This window comes from Carcharodon carcharias (assembly GCF_017639515.1).
Source record: "Carcharodon carcharias isolate sCarCar2 chromosome 38 unlocalized genomic scaffold, sCarCar2.pri SUPER_38_unloc_4, whole genome shotgun sequence".
Classification (NCBI taxonomy): domain Eukaryota; kingdom Metazoa; phylum Chordata; class Chondrichthyes; order Lamniformes; family Lamnidae; genus Carcharodon; species Carcharodon carcharias.
Window position 1 is genome coordinate 955754 of NW_024470808.1, and position 27812 is coordinate 983565.

Sequence of the window (27812 nt, forward strand, 5' to 3'; positions counted from 1 at the left end):
CATTCTGATCCATTGTTGTAATATTCCAATCTATCATTCTCAGATTCTGATCCATTGTTGTAATATTCCAATCTATTGTTCTCAGATTCTGATCCATTGTTATAATATTCCTATCTATCTTTCACAGATTCTGTTCCATTGTTGTAATATTCCAATCTATCATTCTCAAATTCTGATCCATAGTTGTTCTATTCCAATCTATCGTTCTCAGATTCTGATCCAGTGTTGTAATATTCCAATCTATCTTTCTCAGATTCATATCCATTGCTGTAATATTCCAAGCTATTGTTCTCAGATCCTGATCCATTGTTATAATATTCCAATCTATCGTTCACAGATGCTGATCCATTTTTGTAATTTTCCAATCAATTCTTCTCAGATTCTGATCCATTGTTGTAATTTTCCAATCTATGGATCTGACATTCTGATCCATTGTTGTAATATTCCAAGCTATCATTCTCAGATTCTGATCCCTTGTTGTAGTATTCCAATCTATCGTTCTGAGAATCCGATCCATTGTTGTAATATTCCAATCTATCGTTCTCACATTCTGACCCATTGTTGTAAATTTCCAATCTATCGTTCTCACATTCTGATCCATTGTTGTAAATTTCCAATCTATCGTTCTCAGATTCGGATCCATTTTTCTAATACTCCAATCTATCGTTCTCCGTTTCCAATCCATTATTTTAATAGTCTCATCAATCATACTCATATTCTGATCCATTGTTGTAATATTCCAATCTATCGTTCCCACATTCCGAACCAAAGTTGTCATATTCCAATCTATCGTTCACAGATTCTGATCCATTGTTGTAAAATTCCAATCTATCGTTCGCATATTCCGATCCAAAGTTTTAATAATCGAATTAGTCGTTCCTAGATTCTGATCCATTGTTGTAAAATTCCAATCTATCGTTCTCAGATTCCGATCCATTGTTGTAATATCCCAATCTATTGTTCTCACATTCTGATCCATTGTTGTAATATTCCAATCTATCGATCACAGATTCTGATCCATTGTTGTAATATTCCAATCAATCGGTCTCAGATTCTGATCTATTCTTCTAATATTCCAATCTATCATTCTCTGATTCTGATCCATTGTTGTAATATTCCAATCTATCATTCTCAGCCTCTGATCCATTGTTGTAATATTCCAATCTATCATTCTCAGATTCTGATCTATAGTTGTAATCTTCCAATCTATTGCTCTCAGATTCTGTTCCATACTTCAAATATTCCAATTTATTATTCACAGATTCTGTTCCATTCTTCTAATATTCCAATCTATTGTTCTCAGATTCTGATCCATTGTTGTAATATTCGAATCTATCATTCTCAGATTCTGACCAATTGTTGTAATATTCCAAGCTATTGTTCTCAGATTCTAATCCATAGTTGTAATATTGCAATCTGTCGTTCTCAGATTCTAATCCATTGTTGTAATATTCCAATTTTTCGTTCTGAGATTTTGAAACATAGTTTTAATATTCCAATCTATCTTTCTCAGATTCCAATCCATTATTTTAATATTCCAATTGACCGTTCTCTGATTCTGATCCAAAATTGCAATATTCCAATCTATCGTTCTCACATACTGATCCAATGTTGTAATATTCCAATGAATCGTTCTCAGATAAAGATCCATTGTTGTAATATTCCAATCTGTCATTCTCAGATTCTAATCCATTGTTGTAAATTTCCAATCTATCGTTCTCAGATCCTGATCCACTGTTATAATATTCCAATCTATCGTTCACAGATGTTGATCCATTTTTGTAATTTTCCAAACAATTCTTCTCAGATTCTGATCCATTGTTGTAATATTCCAATCTATTGATCTGACATTCGGATCCATTGTTGTAATATTCCAATCTATTATTCTCAGATTCTGATCCATTGTTATAATAATCCTATCTATCTTTCAAAGATTCTGTTCCATTGTTGTAATATTCCAATCTATCATTTTCAAATTCTGATCCATAGTTGTTCTATTCCAATCTATCGTTCTCAGATTCTGATCCAGTGTTGTAATATTCCAATCTATCGTTCTCAGATCCTGATCCATTGTTATAATATTCCAATCTATCGTTCACAGAAGCTGATCCATTTTTGTAATTTTCCAATCAATTCTTCTCAGATTCTGATCCATTGTTGTAATATTCCAATCTATTGATCTGACATTCTGATCCAATGTTGTAATATTCCAATCTATCATTCTCAGATTCTGATCCATTGTTGTAATATTCCAATCTATTGTTCTCAGATTCTGATCCATTGTTATAATATTCCTATCTATCTTTCACAGATTCTGTTCCATTGTTGTAATATTCCAATCTATCATTCTCAAATTCTGATCCATAGTTGTTCTATTCCAATCTATCGTTCTCAGATTCTGATCCAGTGTTGTAATATTCCAATCTATCTTTCTCAGATTCCTATCCATTGTTGTAATATTCCAATCTATTGTTCTCAGATCCTTATCCATTGTTATAATATTCCAATCTATCGTTCACAGATGCTGATCCATTTTTGTAATTTTCCAATCAATTCTTCTCAGATTCTGATCCATTGTTGTAATTTTCCAATCTATGGATCTGACATTCTGTTCCATTGTTGTAATATTCCAAGCTATCATTCTCAGATTCTGATCCCTTGTTGTAGTATTCCAATCTATCATTCTGAGAATCCGATCCATTGTTGTAATATTCCAATCTATCGCTCTCACATTCTGACCCATTGTTGTAAATTTCCAATCTATCGTTCTCACATTCTGATCCATTGTTGTAAATTTCCAATCTATCGTTCTCAGATTCGGATCCATTTTTCTAATACTCCAATCTATCGTTCTCCATTTCCAATCCATTGTTTTAATGGTCTCATCAATCATTCTCATATTCTGATCCATTGTTGTAATATTCCAATCTATCGTTCCCACATTCCGAACCAAAGTTGTCATATTCCAATCTATCGTTCACAGATTCTGATCCATTGTTGTAAAATTCCAATCTATCGTTCGCATATTCCGATCCAAAGTTTTAATAATCGAATTAGTCGTTCCTAGATTCCGATCCATTGTTGTAATATCCCAATCTATTGTTCTCACATTCTGATCCATTGTTGTAATATTCCAATCAATCGGTCTCAGATTCTGATCTATTCTTCTAATATTCCAATCTATCATTCTCTGATTCTGATCCATTGTTGTAATATTCCAATCTATCATTCTCAGCCTCTGATCCATTGTTGTAATATTCCAATCTTTCATTCTCAGATTCTGATCTATAGTTGTAATCTTCCAATCTATTGCTCTCAGATTCTGTTCCATACTTCAAATATTCCAATTTAATATTCACAGATTCTGTTCCATTCTTCTAATATTCCAATCTATTGTTCTCAGATTCTGATCCATTGTTGTAATATTCGAATCTATCATTCTCAGATTCTGACCAATTGTTGTAATATTCCAAGCTATTGTTCTCAGATTCTAATCCATAGTTGTAATATTCCAATCTGTCGTTCTCAGATTCTAATCCATTGTTGTAATATTCCAATTTTTCGTTCTGAGATTTTGAAACATAGTTTTAATATTCCAATCTATCTTTCGCAGATTCCAAACCATTATTTTAATATTCCAATTGACCGTTCTCTGATTCTGATCCAAAATTGCAATATTCCAATCTATCGTTCTCACATACTGATCCAATGTTGTAATATTCCAATGAATCGTTCTCAGATAAAGATCCATTGTTGTAATATTCCAATCTGTCATTCTCAGATTCTAATCCATTGTTGTAAATTTCCAAACTATCGTTCTCAGATCCTGATCCATTGTTATAATATTCCAATCTATCGTTCACAGATGTTGATCCATTTTTGTAATTTTCCAATCAATTCTTCTCAGATTCTGATCCATTGTTGTAATATTCCAATCTATTGATCTGACATTCGGATCCATTGTTGTAATATTCCAATCTATTATTCTCAGATTCTGATCCATTGTTATAATAATCCTATCTATCTTTCACAGATTCTGTTCCATTGTTGTAATATTCCAATCTATCATTCTCAAATTCTGATCCATAGTTGTTCTATTCCAATCTATCGTTCTCAGATTCTGATCCAGTGTTGTAATATTCCAATCTATCTTTCTCAGATTCCTATCCATTGATGTAATATTCCAATCTATCGTTCTCAGATCCTGATCCATTGTTATAATATTCCAATCTATCGTTCACAGAAGCTGATCCATTTTTGTAATTTTCCAATCAATTCTTCTCAGATTCTGATCCATTGTTGTAATATTCCAATCTATTGATCTGACATTCTGATCCATTGTTGTAATATTCCAATCTATCATTCTCAGATTCTGATCGATTGTTGTAATATTCCAATCTATTGTTCTCAGATTCTGATCCATTGTTATAATATTCCTATCTATCTTTCACAGATTCTGTTCCATTGTTGTAATATTCCAATCTATCATTCTCAAATTCTGATCCATAGTTGTTCTATTCCAATCTATCGTTCTCAGATTCTGATCCAGTGTTGTAATATTCCAATCTATCTTTCTCAGATTCCTATCCATTGTTGTAATATTCCAATCTATCATTCTCAAATTCTGATCCATAGTTGTTCTATTCCAATCTATCGTTCTCAGATTCTGATCCAGTGTTGTAATATTCCAATCTATCTTTCTCAGATTCCTATCCATTGTTATAATATTCCAATCTATCGTTCACAGATGCTGATCCATTTTTGTAATTTTCCAATCAATTGTTCTCAGATTCTGATCCATTGTTGTAATTATCCAATCTATGGATCTGACATTCTGATCCATTGTTGTAATATTCCAAGCTATCATTCTCAGATTCTGATCCCTTGTTGTAGTATTCCAATCTATCGTTCTGAGAATCCGATCCATTGTTGTTATATTCCAATCTATCGTTCTCACATTCTGACCCATTGTTGTAAATTTCCAATCTATCGTTCTCACATTCTGATCCATTGTTGTAAATTTCCAATCTATCGTTCTCAGATTCACATCCATTTTTCTAATACTCCAATCTATCGTTCTCCGTTTCCAATCCATTGTTTTAATGGTCTCATCAATCATTCTCATATTCTGATCCATTGTTGTAATATTCCAATCTATCGTTCCCACATTCCGAACCAAAGTTGTCATATTCCAATCTATCGTTCACAGATTCTGATCCATTGTTGTAAAATTCCAATCTATCGTTCGCATATGGCGATCCAAAGTTTTAATAATCGAATTAGTCGTTCCTAGATTCCGATCCATTGTTGTAATATCCCAATCTATTGTTCTCACATTCTGATCCATTGTTGTAATATTCCAATCTATCGATCACAGATTCTGATCCATTGTTGTAATATTCCAATCAATCGGTCTCAGATTCTGATCTATTCTTCTAATATTCCAATCTATCATTCTCTGATTCTGATCCATTGTTGTAATATTCCAATCTATCATTCTCAGCCTCTGATCCATTGTTGTAATATTCCAATCTATCATTCTCAGATTCTGATCTATAGTTGTAATCTTCCAATTTATTGCTCTCAGATTCTGTTCCATACTTCAAATATTCCAATTTAATATTCACAGATTCTGTTCCATTCTTCTAATATTCCAATCTATTGTTCTCAGATTCTGATCCATTGTTGTAATATTCGAATCTATCATTCTCAGATTCTGACCAATTGTTGTAATATTCCAAGCTATTGTTCTCAGATTCTAATCCATAGTTGTAATATTCCAATCTGTCGTTCTCAGATTCTAATCCATTGTTGTAATATTCCAATTTTTCGTTCTGAGATTTTGAAACATAGTTTCAATATTCCAATCTATCTTTCGCAGATTCCAATCCATTATTTTAATATTCCAATTGACCGTTCTCTGATTCTGATCCAAAATTGCAATATTCCAATCTATCGTTCTCACATTCTGATCCAATGTTGTAATATTCCAATGAATCGTTCTCAGATAAAGATCCATTGTTGTAATATTCCAATCTGTCATTCTCAGATTCTAATCCATTGTTGTAAATTTCCAATCTATCGTTCTCAGATCCTGATCCATTGTTATAATATTCCAATCTATCGTTCACAGAAGTTGATCCATTTTTGTAATTTTCCAATCAATTCTTCTCAGATTCTGATCCATTGTTTTAATATTCCAATCTATTGATCTGACATTCGGATCCATTGTTGTAATATTCCAATCTATTATTCTCAGATTCTGATCCATTGTTATAATAATCCTATCTATCTTTCACAGATTCTGTTCCATTGTTGTAATATTCCAATCTATCATTCTCAAATTCTGATCCATAGTTGTTCTATTCCAATCTATCGTTCTCAGATTCTGATCCAGTGTTGTAATATTCCAATCTATCTTTCTCAGATTCCTATCCATTGATGTAATATTCCAATCTATCGTTCTCAGATCCTGATCCATTGTTATAATATTCCAATCTATCGTTCACAGAAGCTGATCCATTTTTGTAATTTTCCAATCAATTCTTCTCAGATTCTGATCCATTGTTGTAATATTCCAATCTATTGATCTGACATTCTGATCCATTGTTGTAATATTCCAATCTATCATTCTCAGATTCTCATCCATTGTTGTAATATTCCAATCTATTGTTCGCAGATTCTGATCCATTGTTATAAAATTCCTATCTATCTTTCACAGATTCTGTTCCATTGTGGTAAAATTCCAATCTATCATTCTCAAATTCTGATCCATAGTTGCTCTATTCCAATCTATCGTTCTCAGATTCTGATCCAGTGTTGTAATATTCCATTCTATCAATCACAGATTCTGATCCATTGTTGTAATATTCCAATCAATCGGTCTCAGATTCTGGTCTATTCTTCTAATATTCCAATCTATCATTCTCGGATTCTGATCCATTGCTGTAATATTCCAATCTATCATTCTCAGCCTCTGATCCATTGTTGTAATATTCCAATCTATCATTCTCAGATTCTGATCCATAGTTGTAATCTTCCAATCTATTGCTCTCAGATTCTGATCCATACTTCAAATATTCCAATTTATTATTCACAGATTCTGTTCCATTCTTCTAATATTCCAATCTATTGTTCTCAGATTCTGATCCATTGTTGTAATATTCGAATCTATCATTCTCAGATTCTGATCACTTGTTGTAATATCCCAATCTATTGTTCTCAGATTCTAATCCATAGTTGTAATATTCCAATCTGTCGTTCTCAGATTCTAATCCATTGTTATAATATTCCAATTTTTCGATCTGAGATTTTGAAACATAGTTTTAATATTCCAATCTATCTTTCTCAGATTCCAATCCATTATTTTAATATTCCAATCGACCGTTCTCTGATTCTGATCCAAAATTGAAATATTCCAATCTATCGTTCTCAGAATCTAATCCATTGTTGTAAATTTCCAATCTGTCGTTCTCAGATCCTGATCCATTGTTATAATATTCCAATCTATCGTTCACAGATGCTGATCCATTTTTGTACTTTTCCAATCAATACTTCTAAGATTCTGATCCATTGTTGTAATATTCCAATCTATCGTTCTCACATTCAGATCCATTGTTGTAATATTCCATTCTATCGATCACAGATTCTGATCCATTGTTGTAATATTCCAATCAATCGGTCTCAGATTCTGATCTATTCTTCTAATATTCCAATCTATCATTCTCTGATTCTGATCCATTGTTGTAATATTCCAATCTATCATTCTCAGCCTCTGATCCATTGTTGTAATATTCCAATCTATCATTCTCAGATTCTGATCTATAGTTGTAATCTTCCAATCTATTGCTCTCAGTTTCTGTTCCATACGTCAAATATTCCAATTTATTATTCACAGATTCTGTTCCATTCTTCTAATATTCCAATCTATTGTTCTCAGATTCTGATTTATTGTTGTAATATTCGAATCTATCATTCTCAGATTCTGACCAATTGTTGTAATATTCCAATCTATTGTTCTCAGATTCTAATCCATAGTTGTAATATTCCAATCTCTCGTTCTCAGATTCTAATCCATTGTTGTAATATTCCAATTTTTCGTTCTGAGATTTTGAAACATAGTTTTAATATTCCAATCTATCTTTCGCAGATTCCAATCCATTATTTTAATGTTCCAATCGACCGTTCTCTGATTCTGATCCAAAATTGCAATATTCCAATCTATCGTTCTCACATTCTGATCCATTGTTGTAATATTCCAATCTGTCATTCTCAGATTCTAATCCATTGTTGTAAATTTCCAATCTATCGTTCTCAGATCCTGATCCATTCTTATAATAATCCTATCTATCTTTCACAGATTCTGTTCCATTGTTGTAATATTCCAATCTATCATTCTCAAATTCTGATCCATAGTTGTTCTATTCCAATCTATCGTTCTCAGATTCTGATCCAGTGTTGTAATATTCCAATCTATCTTTCTCAGATTCCTATCCATTGATGTAATATTCCAATCTATCGTTCTCAGATCCTGATCCATTGTTATAATATTCCAATCTATCGTTCACAGAAGCTGATCCATTTTTGTAATTTTCCAATCAATTCTTCTCAGATTCTGATCCATTGTTGTAATATTCCAATCTATTGATCTGACATTCTGATCCATTGTTGTAATATTCCAATCTATCATTCTCAGATTCTGATCCATTGTTGTAATATTCCAATCTATTGTTCGCAGATTCTGATCCATTGTTATAAAATTCCTATCTATCTTTCAGAGATTCTGTTCCATTGTTGTAAAATTCCAATCTATCATTCTCAAATTCTGATCGATAGTTGGTCTATTCCAATCTATCGTTCTCAGATTCTGATCCAGTGTTGTAATATTCCATTCTATCAATCACAGATTCTGATCCATTGTTGTAATATTCCAATCAATCGGTCTCAGATTCTGGTCTATTCTTCTAATATTCCAATCTATCATTCTCAGATTCTGATCCATTGCTGTAATATTCCAATCTATCATTCTCAGCCTCTGATCCATTGTTGTAATATTCCAATCTATCATTCTCAGATTCTGATCCATAGTTGTAATCTTCCAATCTATTGCTCTCAGATTCTGATCCATACTTCAAATATTCCAATTTATTATTCACAGATTCTGTTCCATTCTTCTAATATTCCAATCTATTGTTCTCAGATTCTGATCCATTGTTGTAATATTCGAATCTATCATTCTCAGATTCTGATCAATTGTTGTAATATCCCAATCTATTGTTCTCAGATTCTAATCCATAGTTGTAATATTCCAATCTGTCGTTCTCAGATTCTAATCCATTGTTGTAATATTCCAATTTTTCGATATGAGATTTTGAAACATAGTTTTAATATTCCAATCTATCTTTCTCAGATTCCAATCCATTATTTTAATATTCCAATCGACCGTTCTCTGATTCTGATCCAAAATTGAAATATTCCAATCTATCGTTCTCAGATTCTAATCCATTGTTGTAAATTTCCAATCTGTCGTTCTCAGATCCTGATCCATTGTTATAATATTCCAATCTATCGTTCACAGATGCTGATCCATTTTTGTACTTTTCCAATCAATACTTCTAAGATTCTGATCCATTGTTGTAATATTCCAATCTATTGATCTGACATTCTGATCCATTGTTGTAATATTCCAATCTATCATTCTCAGATTCTGATCCATTGTTGTAATATTCCAATCTATTGTTCTCAGATTCTGATCCAATGTTATAATATTCCTAGCTATCTTTCACAGATTCTGTTCCATTGTTGTAATATTCCAATCTATCATTCTCAAATTATGATCCATAATGTTCTATTCCAATCTATCGTTCTCAGATTCTGATCCAGTGTTGTAATAATCCAATCTATCTTTCTCAGATTCCTATCCATTGTTGTAATATTCCAATCTATTGTTCTCAGATCCTGATCCATTGTTATAATATTCCAATCTATCGTTCACAGATGTTGATCCATTTTTGTAATTTTCCAATCAATTCTTCTCAGATTCTGATCCATTGTTGTAATATTCCAATCTATTGATCTGACATTCGGATCCATTGTTGTAATATTCCAATCTATTATTCTCAGATTCTGATCCATTGTTATAATAATCCTATCTATCTTTCACAGATTCTGTTCCATTGTTGTAATATTCCAATCTATCATTCTCAAATTCTGATCCATAGTTGTTCTATTCCAATCTATCGTTCTCAGATTCTGATCCAGTGTTGTAATATTCCAATCTATCTTTCTCAGATTCCTATCCATTGTTGTAATATTCCAATCTATCGTTCTCAGATCCTGATCCATTGTTATAATATTCCAATCTATCGTTCACAGAAGCTGATCCATTTTTGTAATTTTCCAATCAATTCTTCTCAGATTCTGATCCATTGTTGTAATATTCCAATCTATTGATCTGACATTCTGATCCATTGTTGTAATATTCCAAGCTATCATTCTCAGATTCTGATCCCTTGTTGTAGTATTACAATCTATCGTTCTGAGAATCCGATCCATTGTTGTAATATTCCAATCTATCGTTCTCACATTCTGATCCATTGTTGTAAATTTCCAATCTACCGTTCTCACGTTCTGATCCATTGTTGTAAATTTCCAATCTATCGTTCTCAGATTCTGATCCATTTTTCTAATATTCCAATCTATCGTTCTCCGTTTCCAATCCATTGTTTAAATAGTTGTTCTAAGAAATTATGAGGATCAGGTTCGCAGGCGGGTAGTTTGATGCGGAAACAAAGAACAGGAGACTAGCTTGCTAGGATAATATTATTTTATTTTGCTTGTTTCCTACCTAGCCTACATAGGATAGAAACCAGGTCCGATACTCACAACGGGTCTGGCATAATTGGCTATATACTTACTCCACGAATTACTGGAACTGGGAGCCGTCAGTTCTGCGGAGGTGCCGCCCGTGACCCACGCTCGGCGATTAGCTTAACCCGGAGCAGACTCCCCGAACTGGGGACTTTCCAGGCTTATATATGCGCTACTTGCCGAGTTCACTGAGTCCGCGTTGGGCACTCGTCCAACACATTGTTTAGTACTGGGCATTGTTCCCATGCGGTTTCGGCTCCGACTCCCTTCAGTAGATAACAGGAAGTCTCTTAGCAACGTCTTGTGTTCAAGGTCAACTGGTGCCTGGATCCAATCTTGCATGTATTGGGACACCATGTTAACCCCTTATATTACATTCCACTGATTGGCCCAATACATGTAACGATTATACAAATACATAATAATAAGCAATACATTGTTATAACATGTACATGTTTTGTTCCAGTTGCTGCCGCACACGGCAAACATACGTACAGGTCAGTATATTACAACAGGTCAGAATCACTAAAACTCCGATTAAAATGAACAACGGAGGAAATAGGGAACGTCGTGCCGTAGTTGACAGCCCATTGAACAGATCCCACCAGTGATGGGCGGATTCCACCTCTACTACATGAGCAGCGTGTATTACCTTTTGGCCATGTATAAAGGTGGACACAGTCACCCGGGTAACATTGATTTGATGTTGTCGCAATATCTGCTTTAGCTCTTCCGAGCGATCGAGGGCCTGTTTAAAACGCTCTAGCGAGATACTCCAAGGGTGCAGCCATACCTGCCACTGCATAGTGGTGAGGTGTTGCGTTCCGCTGTAATTGGTCAATAGGTAAGTATGGTTCTGCCACCGCCATCGATAGATGCCAGTAAGGCAACCTGAAAAAGGGGTCGTCGGGAGTAAGGCATGGGCATGACTAGTGGCCACACAGAGCGTATGGGGACCAATCTGCCACATCATATCTCGGGGTGCCTCAATCATCCATTCACACAAAGCCGTGTCTTCTGTAAGGCACGGGTCTCGATATCGATCCATCAACAGACAGGCCTTTCCTTGATCCGCCTGCTCACACGCGGACAAGTCATAGGTAAGATTGGTGTCCGGACTGAACCAATTCCCTTTTGTTTTGAGAAAGTAATATCCATCAGATGTAATGACCGGCAATACGTAATATCGGCACACCGTCACAAAATCAGTTACATTCAAGGTTACAAAATGTCCTTTACACAGCGTTGCATTACACCATGTTTTGTCCGGATCGGTGTTCATCCATAATTTCTCAGATACGTTCCACACCCCTCGCCAGGCCTGAACATTAGGCGAAGTGACTATTCGTAAAAATCGTTCTTTTTGCAAATGTGCATGCAGCATTTGGATACCGCAAATTGTCCAGTTCATCTGTACAGTAAAATTTTGGAACAGCCGTTGAGTCGAATCCCACACGTCCAATTCCCATTTTAAGGAATGCAGCAAAATTCGTGCAGTCTCTTCCTGCGTCATCATGGCCGACGGCATCCATCGGCCAATAGTGTACAGGCCTTGTGCAGTTGCTTGCCCCGTACTGGATAATTTAGTACGGGTCACTTCAGAGTCTATAGCATTGGATATCCCCATTACTGTCCCTGCCCCTCCTAACAAGGTATCGTACCATGCCCGTCGTCGCCGTTTAGGGTTACATTCGGGTATGACTGGCAGTCGGAAGGTGGTTGATGTTTTGGGATGCCAGACTCTCCCCTGATTAACCAGTCCATTGGGCCTCTGCCAGTGATTGGCGTCCCATTGGTAATCCTCATTTCGTCGTTGGCGGTAATAATAGTCCATTCAATACCACCCTCATGACACTGTCCTTCGGAACACATATTCACCCGGGTGTGAATGGTCAGTGCGCAGCCCGGGGCCACTGTTGTGTTTGCATCCTCAAAGCTGCCCTTGCATCGATACAACGTGCAATTGCTGGTGATAGTCATAATGTCACATCGTTGTCCGGAGGGGCACGTAAAATTGTCCTGCCTTCGCTCTTGGTCACTGGCTTCCCAGCTGACGATCTGTCCCAGAGCACCAGCATTGTGTTTCGTTTCTTCCGACCCGGGTCTTGACATACTCCGACCCAGGATTCCAACAGTCCATAGCACATTCAGGGCCCACCACCATGCCATGATCCGGATCTATGGTGACGAGAAGACGTGGGCTCATGTTTCTCGGAGGTAGCATTGGTTTGCCGGCACATTATGCCAGGCTGAGTCCCCTGGATACATTATTGTCACCAAACTATCCTTCCCTTGGGCGATTATTTCTGCCGGTTTTGGAGGGCCATTTGGCTGGCGTACCCAAACTTTAGCCCCCTTTACATCAGTGGATCTGAAACCTCCCGTTCCCCGTTCGGTTATTTTCGTAGGGGCCCCCGTCTCCTCCACAGTGGACATGTCACAAGGTTTAATTACCAATTGGGCGATCTTATCCCCCTTATTAACCACGTAGGGCTCGGTGGTGATGTTGACTAGGATAACCCCAATCTCTCCCTGATAGTCTGCGTCAATAACTCCACCCATGACATCGATCCCTTTCAGTGATAACCCAGATCGTGGGAGAATGTGTCCATAAGTCCCGGAAGGGCAAACTAATCCCAAGCCGGTTTTAACTGCCGTTGGCACTTGGGGCACCAACGTCCGGGTAGTCAAGGCCCGCAAATCAAGCCCCGCTGATGCCGGGGTGGCCCGGACTGGCAGTTCCGCTTCCGCATCGAATTTCCACATTTTAATGGGACGCGCCTCGGGCGTGTCACATACCTTTATCATCCTATTTAAGGGTGTAACTCCATTCCCCAATGGACGATTGTTAATTTGTTTTACAACTCGGATGAGGTTCTTTTTCCAATTTGTCAAATCATTCGCCCCCCCCGCCTTCCGAAGAGAGGACTTCAAGATCCCATTCATCCGTTCAATCAGTCCTGCTGCTTGCGGATGATACGGCACATGGTATATCCATTCGACATGATTATCGTTGCACCATTGCTTTATCCGCCCTCCCGTAAAGTGCGAACCGTTGTCGCTCTGGACCTGCATAGGCATCCCATAGAATTGTTCTATCATATCTAAACATCGCAGGGTTGCCTGCTGATTATTATGGCGACAAGGATGGGTCACCAGGACCCCAGACATGGTGTCCACTGCTGTGCAAATGTGCCTGCATCCCTGGGACGTGGGCAATGGGCCCACGAAGTCCATCTGCCAGCTTTGGCCGGGGCCTTCTCCTCGGTGAATGTGCCCCATCATATGCTGAGGCACTCCCTGTCTTTGGTGTTGGCATTGCTCACACTGATTCACTGCGGTTTTTACATCGTCTACCAGCAGGTCTATACCCCGATCCCGGGCCCATTGTAGAGTCCCTTGTACCCCCCAATGCCCAGCCTTTTGGTGTGCCCATCTGGCTAGGTCCACCGAGGTGTCCCTCTGTATTACCATAGCTCGAACTATGCCGTCAACATATCGGTTATGGAGGGCTTCTGCGTCATTTCGGGACGTGTGGGCGTCCACGTGTGTGATAAATATCCTTAAATGCTGGGCCTTCTCCCAAATTTCCTCCCACAGCGGCCTACCCCATACTTCCCGACTTTGGATCATCCACTGATTGGCCTGCCATGTCGGCATCCACTGAGTCATCCCGTTAACTACTGACCATGAATCGGAAAATAGGTGTACCCCAATAATTCCGGCCTGCATGATTACCATATGCACCGCCTTGAGCTCGGCCCACTGGCTGCTCTTACCCTCTCCCAATTCTTCCAATGTAATCCCTTGCTTTGGATTATACGCAGCGGCCTTCCACCTACGCCGTCCTGACTTCCATTGAGCCGAGCCGTCCACGAACCAAGCAGTGGCTTGCTCTTCCGACGTCAGCTCATCGTACCTTTTCCCAAGTTTCACAGGTGATTCTGTGTATTCAATCACCTCGAATCTCACTTCCCCTCCCTCAGGGGCCTCCGCCACTTGCTCATGTAAGACTGACACCCCCTTCTGCCCAGTCTTCACCCTTTCTGACACATACCATTTCCATTTGATGATACTACTTTCTTGGGCCGTCCCTATCCTATGTGTAGTGGGATCACTCATTACCCACGGGAGAATGGGTATAGCCGTTCTCATAATTACTTCGTGTCCCGCTGTCAGGGCCTCGGTTTCCACCAAGCTCCAGTAGCAGGACAACAGTTGTTTCTCAAAGGGGGTGTACCTCCCCCCCGCCGGGGGTAGTTTACGAGACCAAAACCCCAACGGCTTCCTTACGCGTCCTTGTTTTTGCCATAGACTCCAATTTGCATAGTCTCCCTGTGCCGAAACCTGCAATTCGACCGGTCCTGACTGTATTTTTCCTAGGGATACAGCCTGCTGTATCGCTTGTTTGGCCATCTCGAAGGCGAGTTGATGGTTGTTAGTCCATTCAAACTCTGCCTTCTTCCTGGTAATTTGGTATAATGGTCTCAGTATCTGTCCCAAATGTGGTATATGTTGCCTCCAAAAGCCAAATAGTCCGATAAATTGCTGTACGTCCTTTTGCGTGTGAGGAACTGCGAAGGCCTGAATTTTATCCCTGGCCTTCTCGGTAACTTCTCGTTCCCCTTTATTCCAAATTATCCCCAGGAACTTCACAGTCTGGGAAGGCCCTTGTATCTTTGCCGGGTTGATTTCCCATCCGTACCCCTTCATGTGTTGGACTAATGCGTCCAACAGTGTTTGTATCTGGGCCTGCCCACTACCTTGTATCATTATATCGTCAATGTAGTGGGAGACCATTACATGGTCCGGCACTTCGAACCTTGCCAAATGTTCCGCCACTATCCTATGACATATAGTGGGGCTGTGCAGATAGCCTTGAGGCAACCGTGTGAATGTGAACTGTCTACCTTCCCACGTGAAGGCAAACTGTTCCTGTCTATCTTCGGGGATTGGGATAGTAAAAAAGGCATTAGCTAAATCGATCACTCCGTACCAAGTACCAGGGTGATGTTGTATTCGTCCTATAATGGTAACGGCGTCAGGTACCGCCGCCGTCAGGGCAGGGGTATGGCGGTTCAATTGCCGATAGTCCACCGTCATCCGCCAGGATCCATCAGCCTTACGGACCGGCCACAACGGGTTATTCCAAGCAGTCGAACACGTTTTTAGTACCCCCGCTTCTAAATATTCCTTAATGGTGGCGGAGATCTCTTTGTGCCCACCAGGAATTCTATACTGTCGCAGGCTGATCACCTTTTCGGCTATTGGGATGGGAAAGGGGTCCATTTTCACTTTTCCCACCAATACCGTGCGACAATGGATTAAGGTTCCAAATTCAAATTTGCCGTGTCGCAGGTATAAGGTTAGCCCTGCCAACACGTCCATTCCTAGGATCCACTCGCGGACCGGTGTTATGATTACCGAATGGGTCCTGATCGGCATTGCCCCTATCCCTAAGGGTAATTGCACCATTTTTCCTTCTATTAAGTTTCCTCCCAATCCCACTAATGTGACTGGGGTTCCTTTAAACTTATGGGGAGTTCCATGGATTAGGGTGGCCTCCGCCCCAGTGTCCACTAGAGCCATAACCGTCTGAACAGATTTGCGCCAATAAATGGTCACCGCCACATGTGGTCTGATGTCATCGGCCGACCATTGGCTCGTTTGTGGGCAAATCTTCGGGGCTTGGCCCAATCCCTATTGGTCCTCCCACTCGTCCTCTTCTGACAACGCCGGGTACAGGCGTTTAGCACCCCTTCCTCTCTTATTCTTCCCCTTCTTATTCGCATTGCGAGTGCGCCGGTCTACCTTGCAACATTCCCTGTAAGGGGTTGTCACCTCTCCTTCCTCCTCCTCGGAGGACTCCCATTGCGGTCGGGTGGGGGTTTTCCCTCTATCTGAAGCAACGTTCCCCGCCTCCCTGAACTGGCATTTCTGTATTAGTAGCTCTACCAATTCCTCTGCCGTCACCCGTGGTTCACGGGCCTCAGTTTCTACCCTGGACACTTTAAGTCCCTTTCGTTTACACATTTCCTGCAGCTCTCTCGTGGGTCTCCCATCAACGTCCGCAACCGGGACTTGTGCTTGCATCAACGCTTGCCATAGGGCTCGGCGGGAGGGTCCGGGGTTGGCTCCTTGATTGGGGTTGGATCTAGAGTCACCTCGAGTTTCCGAGCGACGTCCCTCCCTAGTCCCATTATTACCCCGGCCCTGCGCCCCCCAGTCTCCCAGTCCTCCCATCTCCCGCATCATACTCCGAGCCTCCCCCAACGTTTCTCCTTTGCCACTCAACATTATGGTAAGTAGTAACGGCTTATAATGTGGGGGAGCCGTTTTTACCAGGTGATCCCTGGCTTGTTTGCTCACGTTGACATTTTCTACCTCATCCAAGACTCCTAACAACAAGGCATCCCGTACACATAGCCGGGTCAATCTTTGTATTCCTTCCTTAATCGTGGTCCACATTCCTTCCAGGGGTGGCCAGTCAGACGGGAACGGGTATTGTTCTGCTACCGCTCGGGTGTACATCCCGAACAGAGTCCCCGTACCCCTCTCCCCTACCATATCTTTGGCCTGTCGTCTATATGCCAGGTCTATTGCCGCATCTTTGGCCAATCCCCCAAATTTAGGCGCATCCTGAAAGTCTACCTGGACTTGCTGTCCTCCTTCTTCCAAAAGCCTCACCAACCACAATTCAATGGGCTCCCCAGGATTTCGGCGGGTCTTTTGAGTAATGTATAATACTTCCTCCGTAGTAAAATCCTCCGTTAACTCGGAGAATTCCGGAGGAGGTTGCAACTGGGGGATCTCATGATGGATAGGCTCGCCTCGCTCGTTTCGTTGGGGATTTCCCTCATCATCCAACAACACTTCAAACCTAACAGGAGGCCGTCTCTGAACCTGTTTTCTCCGGACGACCGGATTCGCTCGCACCTGGGGTGGCAGCTCATCTTCGTACTGATCATCCGAGTCCCCCCATATATTCCCGTCCCAGTGGTCAATATCCCAGCCGTCCCCATTATTTAGCTGTGCCACAAACGCCCTTATTTGAGTGGGGTTCACGGAGCGCGGGCGCTTTCGCTCACTCTTCCGCTTACTAGACGACAAATGTGTGATCGCCCGCCCCGCTAATTCCGTTAGTGCTGCTATTTCTGCCTTTAGTTTTATAATTTCTTGTCTTAACACGGAGGCATCCCCGCTACTGAGCCCCTGCTCATGCTTAAGGGTTGCTATTTCAGCCTCCAACTTCTGACGCCTGTCAGACTGCTGCTTACAAGCCGCCGCACAAGCCCACATCCGCCTCTGGATCCCTGGCAAGGGGTTCCTTGAGGGGACCGGGATTTTCTCAAGGGTGGACAGCAGCGACCCTGGGGTGGTTCCTACGCCTTCGGCCTCCCAGTTTTCCGGTCGCCCCCCACCCTTCCGCAAACAGGCCGCTACACTATGCCACGGCCCTTGCCATCCTGGGACCGCAACCGCCTCGGCCTGCCCTTCTGGTTTCTTATTCCTTTTCCCAAACATTGTTTCGCATCAAAATCCCTCCTCAATTGCGATTGATCCTGCCGACTACGCCAAAATGTTCTAAGAAATTATGAGGATCAGGTTCGCAGGCGGGTAGTTTGATGCGGAAACAAAGAACAGGAGACTAGCTTGCTAGGATAATATTATTTTATTTTGCTTGTTTCCTACCTAGCCTACATAGGATAGAAACCAGGTCCGATACTCACAACGGGTCTGGCATAATTGGCTATATACTTACTCCACGAATTACTGGAACTGGGAGCCGTCAGTTCTGCGGAGGTGCCGCCCGTGACCCACGCTCGGCGATTAGCTTAACCCGGAGCAGACTCCCCGAACTGGGGACTTTCCAGGCTTATATATGCGCTACTTGCCGAGTTCACTGAGTCCGCGTTGGGCACTCGTCCAACACATTGTTTAGTACTGGGCATTGTTCCCATGCGGTTTCGGCTCCGACTCCCTTCAGTAGATAACAGGAAGTCTCTTAGCAACGTCTTGTGTTCAAGGTCAACTGGTGCCTGGATCCAATCTTGCATGTATTGGGACACCATGTTAACCCCTTATATTACAATAGTCTCATCAATCATTCTCATATTCTGATCCATTGTTGTAATATTCCAATCTATCGTTCCCACATTCCGAACCAAAGTTTTCATATTCCAATCTATCGTTCACAGATTCTGATCCATTGTTGTAAAATTCCAATCTATCGTTCGCATATTCCGATCCAAAGTTTTAATAATCGAATTAGTCGTTCCTAGATTCTGATCCATTGTTGTAAAATTCCAATCTATCGTTCTCAGATTCCGATCCATTGTTGTAATATCCCAATCTATTGTTCTCACATTCTGATCCATTGTTGTAATATTCCAATCTATCGATCACAGATTCTGATCCATTGTTGTAATATTCCAATCTATCGATCACAGATTCGGATCTATTCTTCTAATATTCCAATCTATCATTCTCTGATTCTGATCCATTGTTGTAATATTCCAATCTATCATTCTCAGCCTGTGATCCATTGTTGTAATATTCCAATCTATCATTCTCAGATTCTGATCTATAGTTGTAATCTTCCAATCTATTGCTCTCAGATTCTGTTCCATACTTCAAATATTCCAATTTATTATTCACAGATTCTGTTCCATTCTTCTAATATTCCAATCTATTGTTCTCAGATTCTGATCCATTGTTGTAATATTCGAATCTATCATTGTCATATTCTTACCAATTGTTGTAATATTCCAAGCTATTGTTCTCAGATTCTAATCCATAGTTGTAATATGGCAATCTGTCGTTCTCAGATTCTAATCCATTGTTGTAATATTCCAATTTTTCGTTCTGAGATTTTGAAACATAGTTTTAATATTCCAATCTATCTTTCTCAGATTCCAATCCATTATTTTAATATTCCAATTGACCGTTCTCTGATTCTGATCCAAAATTGCAATATTCCAATCTATCGTTCTCACATTCTGATCCAATGTTGTAATATTCCAATGAATCGTTCTCAGATAAAGATCCATTGTTGTAATATTCCAATCTGTCATTCTCAGATTCTAATCCATTGTTGTAAATTTCCAATCTATCGTTCTCAGATCCTGATCCATTGTTATAATATTCCAATCTATCGTTCACAGATGTTGATCCATTTTTGTAATTTTCCAATCAATTCTTCTCAGATTCTGATCCATTGTTGTAATATTCCAATCTATTGATCTGACATTCTGATCCTTTGTTGTAATATTCCAATCTATTATTCTCAGATTCTGATCCATTGTTAAAATAATCCTATCTATCATTCTCAAATTCTGATCCATAGTTGTTCTATTCCAATCTATCGTTCTCAGATTCTGATCCAGTGTTGTAATATTCCAATCTATCTTTCTCAGATTCCTATCCATTGTTGTAATATTCCAATCTATCGTTCTCAGATCCTGATCCATTGTCATAATATTCCAATCTATCGTTCACAGAAGCTGATCCATTTTTGTAATTTTCCAATCAATTCTTCTCAGATTCTGATCCATTGTTGTAATATTCCAATCTATTGATCTGACATTCTGATCCATTGTTGTAATATTCCAATCTATCATTCTCAGATTCTGATCCATTGTTGTAATATTCCAATCTATTGTTCGCAGATTCTGATCCATTGTTATAAAATTCCTATCTATCTTTCACAGATTCTGTTCCATTGTTGTAAAATTCCAATCTATCATTCTCAAATTCTGATCCATAGTTGCTCTATTCCAATCTATCGTTCTCAGATTCTGATCCAGTGTTGTAATATTCCATTCTATCAATCACAGATTCTGATCCATTGTTGTAATATTCCAATCAATCGGTCTCAGATTCTGGTCTATTCTTCTAATATTCCAATCTATCATTCTCAGATTCTGATCCATTGCTGTAATATTCCAATCTATCATTCTCAGCCTGTGATCCATTGTTGTAATATTCCAATCTATCATTCTCAGATTCTGATCCATAGTTGTAATCTTCCAATCTATTGCTCTCAGATTCTGATCCATACTTCAAATATTCCAATTTATTATTCACAGATTCTGTTCCATTCTTCTAATATTCCAATCTATTGTTCTCAGATTCTGATCCATTGTTGTAATATTCGAATCTATCATTCTCAGATTCTGATCAATTGTTGTAATATCCCAATCTATTGTTCTCAGATTCTAATCCATAGTTGTAATATTCCAATCTGTCGTTCTCAGATTCTAATCCATTGTTGTAATATTCCAATTTTTCGATCTGAGATTTTGAAACATAGTTTTAATATTCCAATCTATCTTTCTCAGATTCCAATCCATTATTTTAATATTCCAATCGACCGTTCTCTGATTCTGATCCAAAATTGAAATATTCCAATCTATCGTTCTCAGATTCTAATCCATTGTTGTAAATTTCCAATCTGTCGTTCTCAGATCCTGATCCATTGTTATAATATTCCAATCTATCGTTCACAGATGCTGATCCATTTTTGTACTTTTCCAATCAGTACTTCTAAGTTTCTGATCCATTGTTGTAATATTCCAATCTATTGATCTGACATTCTGATCCATTGTTGTAATATTCCAATCTATCATTCTCAGATTCTGATCCATTGTTGTAATATTCCAATCTATTGTTCTCAGATTCTGATCCAATGTTATAATATTCCTAGCTATCTTTCACAGATTCTGTTCCATTGTTGTAATATTCCAATCTATCATTCTCAAATTCTGATCCATAATGTTCTATTCCAATCTATCGTTCTCAGATTCTGATCCAGTGTTGTAATAATCCAATCTATCTTTCTCAGATTCCTATCCATTGTTGTAATATTCCAATCTATTGTTCTCAGATCCTGATCCATTGTTATAATATTCCAATCTATCGTTCACAGATGCTGATCCATTTTTGTAATTTTCCAATCAATTCTTCTCAGATTCTGATCCATTGTTGTAATTTTCCAATCTATGGATCTGACATTCTGATCCATTGTTGTAATATTCCAAGCTATCATTCTCAGATTCTGATCCCTTGTTGTAATATTACAATCTATCGTTCTGAGAATCCGATCCATTGTTGTAATATTCCAATCTATCGTTGTCACATTCTGATCCATTGTTGTAAATTTCCAATCTACCGTTCTCACGTTCTGATCCATTGTTGTAAATTTCCAATCTATCGTTCTCAGATTCTGATCCATTTTTCTAATATTCCAATCTATCGTTCTCCGTTTCCAATCCATTGTTTAAATAGTCTCATCAATCATTCTCATATTCTGATCCATTGTTGTAATATTCCAATCTATCGTTCCCACATTCCGAACCAAAGTTGTCATATTCCAATCTATCGTTCACAGATTCTGATCCATTGTTGTAAAATTCCAATCTATCGTTCGCATATTCCGATCCAAAGTTTTAATAATCGAATTAGTCGTTCCTAGATTCTGATCCATTGTTGTAAAATTCCAATCTATCGTTCTCATATTCCGATCCATTGTTGTAATATCCCAATCTATTGTTCTCAGATTCTGATCCATTCTTGTCATATTCCAATCTGTCCTTCAGAGAATCCGATCCATTCTTGTAATATTCCAATCTATCGATCACATATTCTGATCCATTGTTGTAATATTCCAATCTATCATTCTCAGCCTCTGATCCATTGTTGTAATATTCCAATCTATCATTCTCAGATTCTGATCTATAGTTGTAATCTTCCAATCTATTGCTCTCAGATTCTGTTCCATACTTCAAATATTCCAATTTATTATTCACAGATTCTGTTCCATTCTTCTAATATTCCAATCTATTGTTCTCAGATTCTGATCCATTGTTGTAATATTCGAATCTATCATTCTCAGATTCTGACCAATTGTTGTAATATTCCAAGCTATTGTTCTCAGATTCTAATCCATAGTTGTAATATGGCAATCTGTCGTTCTCAGATTCTAATCCATTGTTGTAATATTCCAATTTTTCGTTCTGAGATTTTGAAACATAGTTTTAATATTCCAATCTATCTTTCTCAGATTCCAATCCATTATTTTAATATTCCAATTGACCGTTCTCTGATTCTGATCCAAAATTGCAATATTCCAATCTATCGTTCTCACATTCTGATCCAATGTTGTAATATTCCAATGAATCGTTCTCAGATAAAGATCCATTGTTGTAATATTCCAATCTGTCATTCTCAGATTCTAATCCATTGTTGTAAATTTCCAATCTATCGTTCTCAGATCCTGATCCATTGTTATAATATTCCAATCTATCGTTCACAGATGTTGATCCATTTTTGTAATTTTCCAATCAATTCTTCTCAGATTCTGATCCATTGTTGTAATATTCCAATCTATTGATCTGACATTCTGATCCTTTGTTGTAATATTCCAATCTATTATTCTCAGATTCTGATCCATTGTTAAAATAATCCTATCTATCATTCTCAAATTCTGATCCATATTTGTTCTATTCCAATCTATCGTTCTCAGATTCTGATCCAGTGTTGTAATATTCCAATCTATCTTTCTCAGATTCCTATCCATTGTTGTAATATTCCAATCTATCGTTCTCAGATCCTGATCCATTGTTATAATATTCCAATCTATCGTTCACAGAAGCTGATCCATTTTTGTAATTTTCCAATCAATTCTTCTCAGATTCTGATCCATTGTTGTAATATTCCAATCTATTGATCTGACATTCTGATCCATTGTTGTAATATTCCAATCTATCATTCTCAGATTCTGATCCATTGTTGTAATATTCCAATCTATTGTTCGCAGATTCTGATCCATTGTTATAAAATTCCTATCTATCTTTCACAGATTCTGTTCCATTGTTGTAAAATTCCAATCTATCATTCTCAAATTCTGATCCATAGTTGCTCTATTCCAATCTATCGTTCTCAGATTCTGATCCAGTGTTGTAATATTCCATTCTATCAATCACAGATTCTGATCCATTGTTGTAATATTCCAATCAATCGGTCTCAGATTCTGGTCTATTCTTCTAATGTTCCAATCTATCATTCCCAGATTCTGATCCATTGTTGTAATATTCCAATCTATCATTCTCAGCCTGTGATCCATTGTTGTAATATTCCAATCTATCATTCTCAGATTCTGATCCATAGTTGTAATCTTCCAATCTATTGCTCTCAGATTCTGATCCATACTTCAAATATTCCAATTTATTATTCACAGATTCTGTTCCATTCTTCTAATATTCCAATCTATTGTTCTCAGATTCTGATCCATTGTTGTAATATTCGAATCTATCATTCTCAGATTCTGATCAATTGTTGTAATATCCCAATCTATTGTTCTCAGATTCTAATCCATAGTTGTAATATTCCAATCTGTCGTTCTCAGATTCTAATCCATTGTTGTAATATTCCAATTTTTCGATCTGAGATTTTGAAACATAGTTTTAATATTCCAATCTATCTTTCTCAGATTCCAATCCATTATTTTAATATTCCAATCGACCATTCTCTGATTCTGATCCAAAATTGAAATATTCCAATCTATCGTTCTCAGATTCTAATCCATTGTTGTAAATTTCCAATCTGTCGTTCTCAGATCCTGATCCATTGTTATAATATTCCAATCTATCGTTCACAGATGCTGATCCATTTTTGTACTTTTCCAATCAGTACTTCTAAGTTTCTGATCCATTGTTGTAATATTCCAATCTATTGATCTGACATTCTGATCCATTGTTGTAATATTCCAATCTATCATTCTCAGATTCTGATCCATTGTTGTAATATTCCAATCTATTGTTCTCAGATTCTGATCCAATGTTATAATATTCCTAGCTATCTTTCACAGATTCTGTTCCATTGTTGTAATATTCCAATCTATCATTCTCAAATTCTGATCCATAATGTTCTATTCCAATCTATCGTTCTCAGATTCTGATCCAGTGTTGTAATAATCCAATCTATCTTTCTCAGATTCCTATCCATTGTTGTAATATTCCAATCTATTGTTCTCAGATCCTGATCCATTGTTATAATATTCCAATCTATCGTTCACAGATGCTGATCCATTTTTGTAATTTTCCAATCAATTCTTCTCAGATTCTGATCCATTGTTGTAATTTTCCAATCTATGGATCTGACATTCTGATCCATTGTTGTAATATTCCAAGCTATCATTCTCAGATTCTGATCCCTTGTTGTAATATTACAATCTATCGTTCTGAGAATCCGATCCATTGTTGTAATATTCCAATCTATCGTTGTCACATTCTGATCCATTGTTGTAAATTTCCAATCTACCGTTCTCATGTTCTGATCCATTGTTGTAAATTTCCAATCTATCGTTCTCAGATTCTGATCCATTTTTCTAATATTCCAATCTATCGTTCTCCGTTTCCAATCCATTGTTTAAATAGTCTCATCAATCATTCTCATATTCTGATCCATTGTTGTAATATTCCAATCTATCGTTCCCACATTCCGAACCAAAGTTGTCATATTCCAATCTATCGTTCACAGATTCTGATCCATTGTTGTAAAATTCCAATCTATCGTTCGCATATTCCGATCCAAAGTTTTAATAATCGAATTAGTCGTTCCTAGATTCTGATCCATTGTTGTAAAATTCCAATCTATCGTTCTCATATTCCGATCCATTGTTGTAATATCCCAATCTATTGTTCTCAGATTCTGATCCATTCTTGTCATATTCCAATCTGTCCTTCAGAGAATCCGATCCATTCTTGTAATATTCCAATCTATCGATCACATATTCTGATCCATTGTTGTAATATTCCAATCTATCATTCTCAGCCTCTGATCCATTGTTGTAATATTCCAATCTATCATTCTCAGATTCTGATCTATAGTTGTAATCTTCCAATCTATTGCTCTCAGATTCTGTTCCATACTTCAAATATTCCAATTTATTATTCACAGATTCTGTTCCATTCTTCTAATATTCCAATCTATTGTTCTCAGATTCTGATCCATTGTTGTAATATTCGAATCTATCATTCTCAGATTCTGACCAATTGTTGTAATATAAAAATCTATTGTTCTCAGATTCTAATCCATAGTTGTAATATTCCAATCTGTCGTTCTCAGATTCTAATCCATTGTTGTAATTATCCAATTTTTCGATCTGAGATTTTGAAACATAGTTTTAATATTCCAATCTATCTTTCTCAGATTCCAATCCATTATTTTAATATTCCAATCGACCGTTCTCTGATTCTGATCCAAAATTGCAATATTCCAATCTATCCTTCTCAGATTCTAACCCATTGTTGTAAATTTCCAATCTGTCGTTCTCAGATCCTGATCCATTGTTATCATATTCCAATCTATCGTTCACAGATGCTGATCCATTTTAGTAATTTTCCAATCAATTCTTCTCAGATTCTGATCCATTGTTATAATATTCCAATCTATCATTCACAGATGTTGATCCATTTTTGTAATTTTCCAATCAATTCTTCTCAGATTCTGATCCATTGTTGTAATATTCCAATCTATTGATCTGACATTCTGATCCTTTGTTGTAATATTCCAATCTATTATTCTCAGATTCTGATCCATTGTTAAAATAATCCTATCTATCATTCTCAAATTCTGATCCATATTTGTTCTATTCCAATCTATCGTTCTCAGATTCTGATCCAGTGTTGTAATATTCCAATCTATCTTTCTCAGATTCCTATCCATTGTTGTAATATTCCAATCTATCGTTCTCAGATCCTGATCCATTGTTATAATATTCCAATCTATCGTTCACAGAAGCTGATCCATTTTTGTAATTTTCCAATCAATTCTTCTCAGATTCTGATCCATTGTTGTAATATTCCAATCTATTGATCTGACATTCTGATCCATTGTTGTAATATTCCAATCTATCATTCTCAGATTCTGATCCATTGTTGTAATATTCCAATCTATTGTTCGCAGATTCTGATCCATTGTTATAAAATTCCTATCTATCTTTCACAGATTCTGTTCCATTGTTGTAAAATTCCAATCTATCATTCTCAAATTCTGATCCATAGTTGCTCTATTCCAATCTATCGTTCTCAGATTCTGATCCAGTGTTGTAATATTCCATTCTATCAATCACAGATTCTGATCCATTGTTGTAATATTCCAATCAATCGGTCTCAGATTCTGGTCTATTCTTCTAATGTTCCAATCTATCATTCCCAGATTCTGATCCATTGTTGTAATATTCCAATCTATCATTCTCAGCCTGTGATCCATTGTTGTAATATTCCAATCTATCATTCTCAGATTCTGATCCATAGTTGTAATCTTCCAATCTATTGCTCTCAGATTCTGATCCATACTTCAAATATTCCAATTTATTATTCACAGATTCTGTTCCATTCTTCTAATATTCCAATCTATTGTTCTCAGATTCTGATCCATTGTTGTAATATTCGAATCTATCATTCTCAGATTCTGATCAATTGTTGTAATATCCCAATCTATTGTTCTCAGATTCTAATCCATAGTTGTAATATTCCAATCTGTCGTTCTCAGATTCTAATCCATTGTTGTAATATTCCAATTTTTCGATCTGAGATTTTGAAACATAGTTTTAATATTCCAATCTATCTTTCTCAGATTCCAATCCATTATTTTAATATTCCAATCGACCATTCTCTGATTCTGATCCAAAATTGAAATATTCCAATCTATCGTTCTCAGATTCTAATCCATTGTTGTAAATTTCCAATCTGTCGTTCTCAGATCCTGATCCATTGTTATAATATTCCAATCTATCGTTCACAGATGCTGATCCATTTTTGTACTTTTCCAATCAGTACTTCTAAGTTTCTGATCCATTGTTGTAATATTCCAATCTATTGATCTGACATTCTGATCCATTGTTGTAATATTCCAATCTATCATTCTCAGATTCTGATCCA

At 37.6% G+C, this 27812-nt stretch overlaps 1 protein-coding gene across 1 annotated transcript; it reads right to left on the reverse strand.

The window, feature by feature from the left end:
• Positions 1-10821: 10821 nt before the first annotated feature.
• On the reverse strand, positions 10822-18835 carry LOC121274834. Its single transcript, XM_041182200.1, has 2 exons — positions 18632-18835; positions 10822-13047 (listed from the first exon to the last, which is right to left on the reverse strand). The coding sequence occupies exon 2, from the start codon at positions 12701-12703 to the stop codon at positions 11309-11311; it is 1395 nt and encodes a 464-aa protein (XP_041038134.1). The 5' UTR covers positions 12704-13047; positions 18632-18835; the 3' UTR covers positions 10822-11308.
• Between the last annotated feature and the right edge of the window lie 8977 nt (positions 18836-27812).

Excerpts from the sequence above, each read along its gene's own strand:
- LOC121274834 (XM_041182200.1), bottom strand. The coding sequence starts at position 12,703 with ATGGACTATTATTACCGCCAACGACGAAATGAGGATTACCAATGGGAC.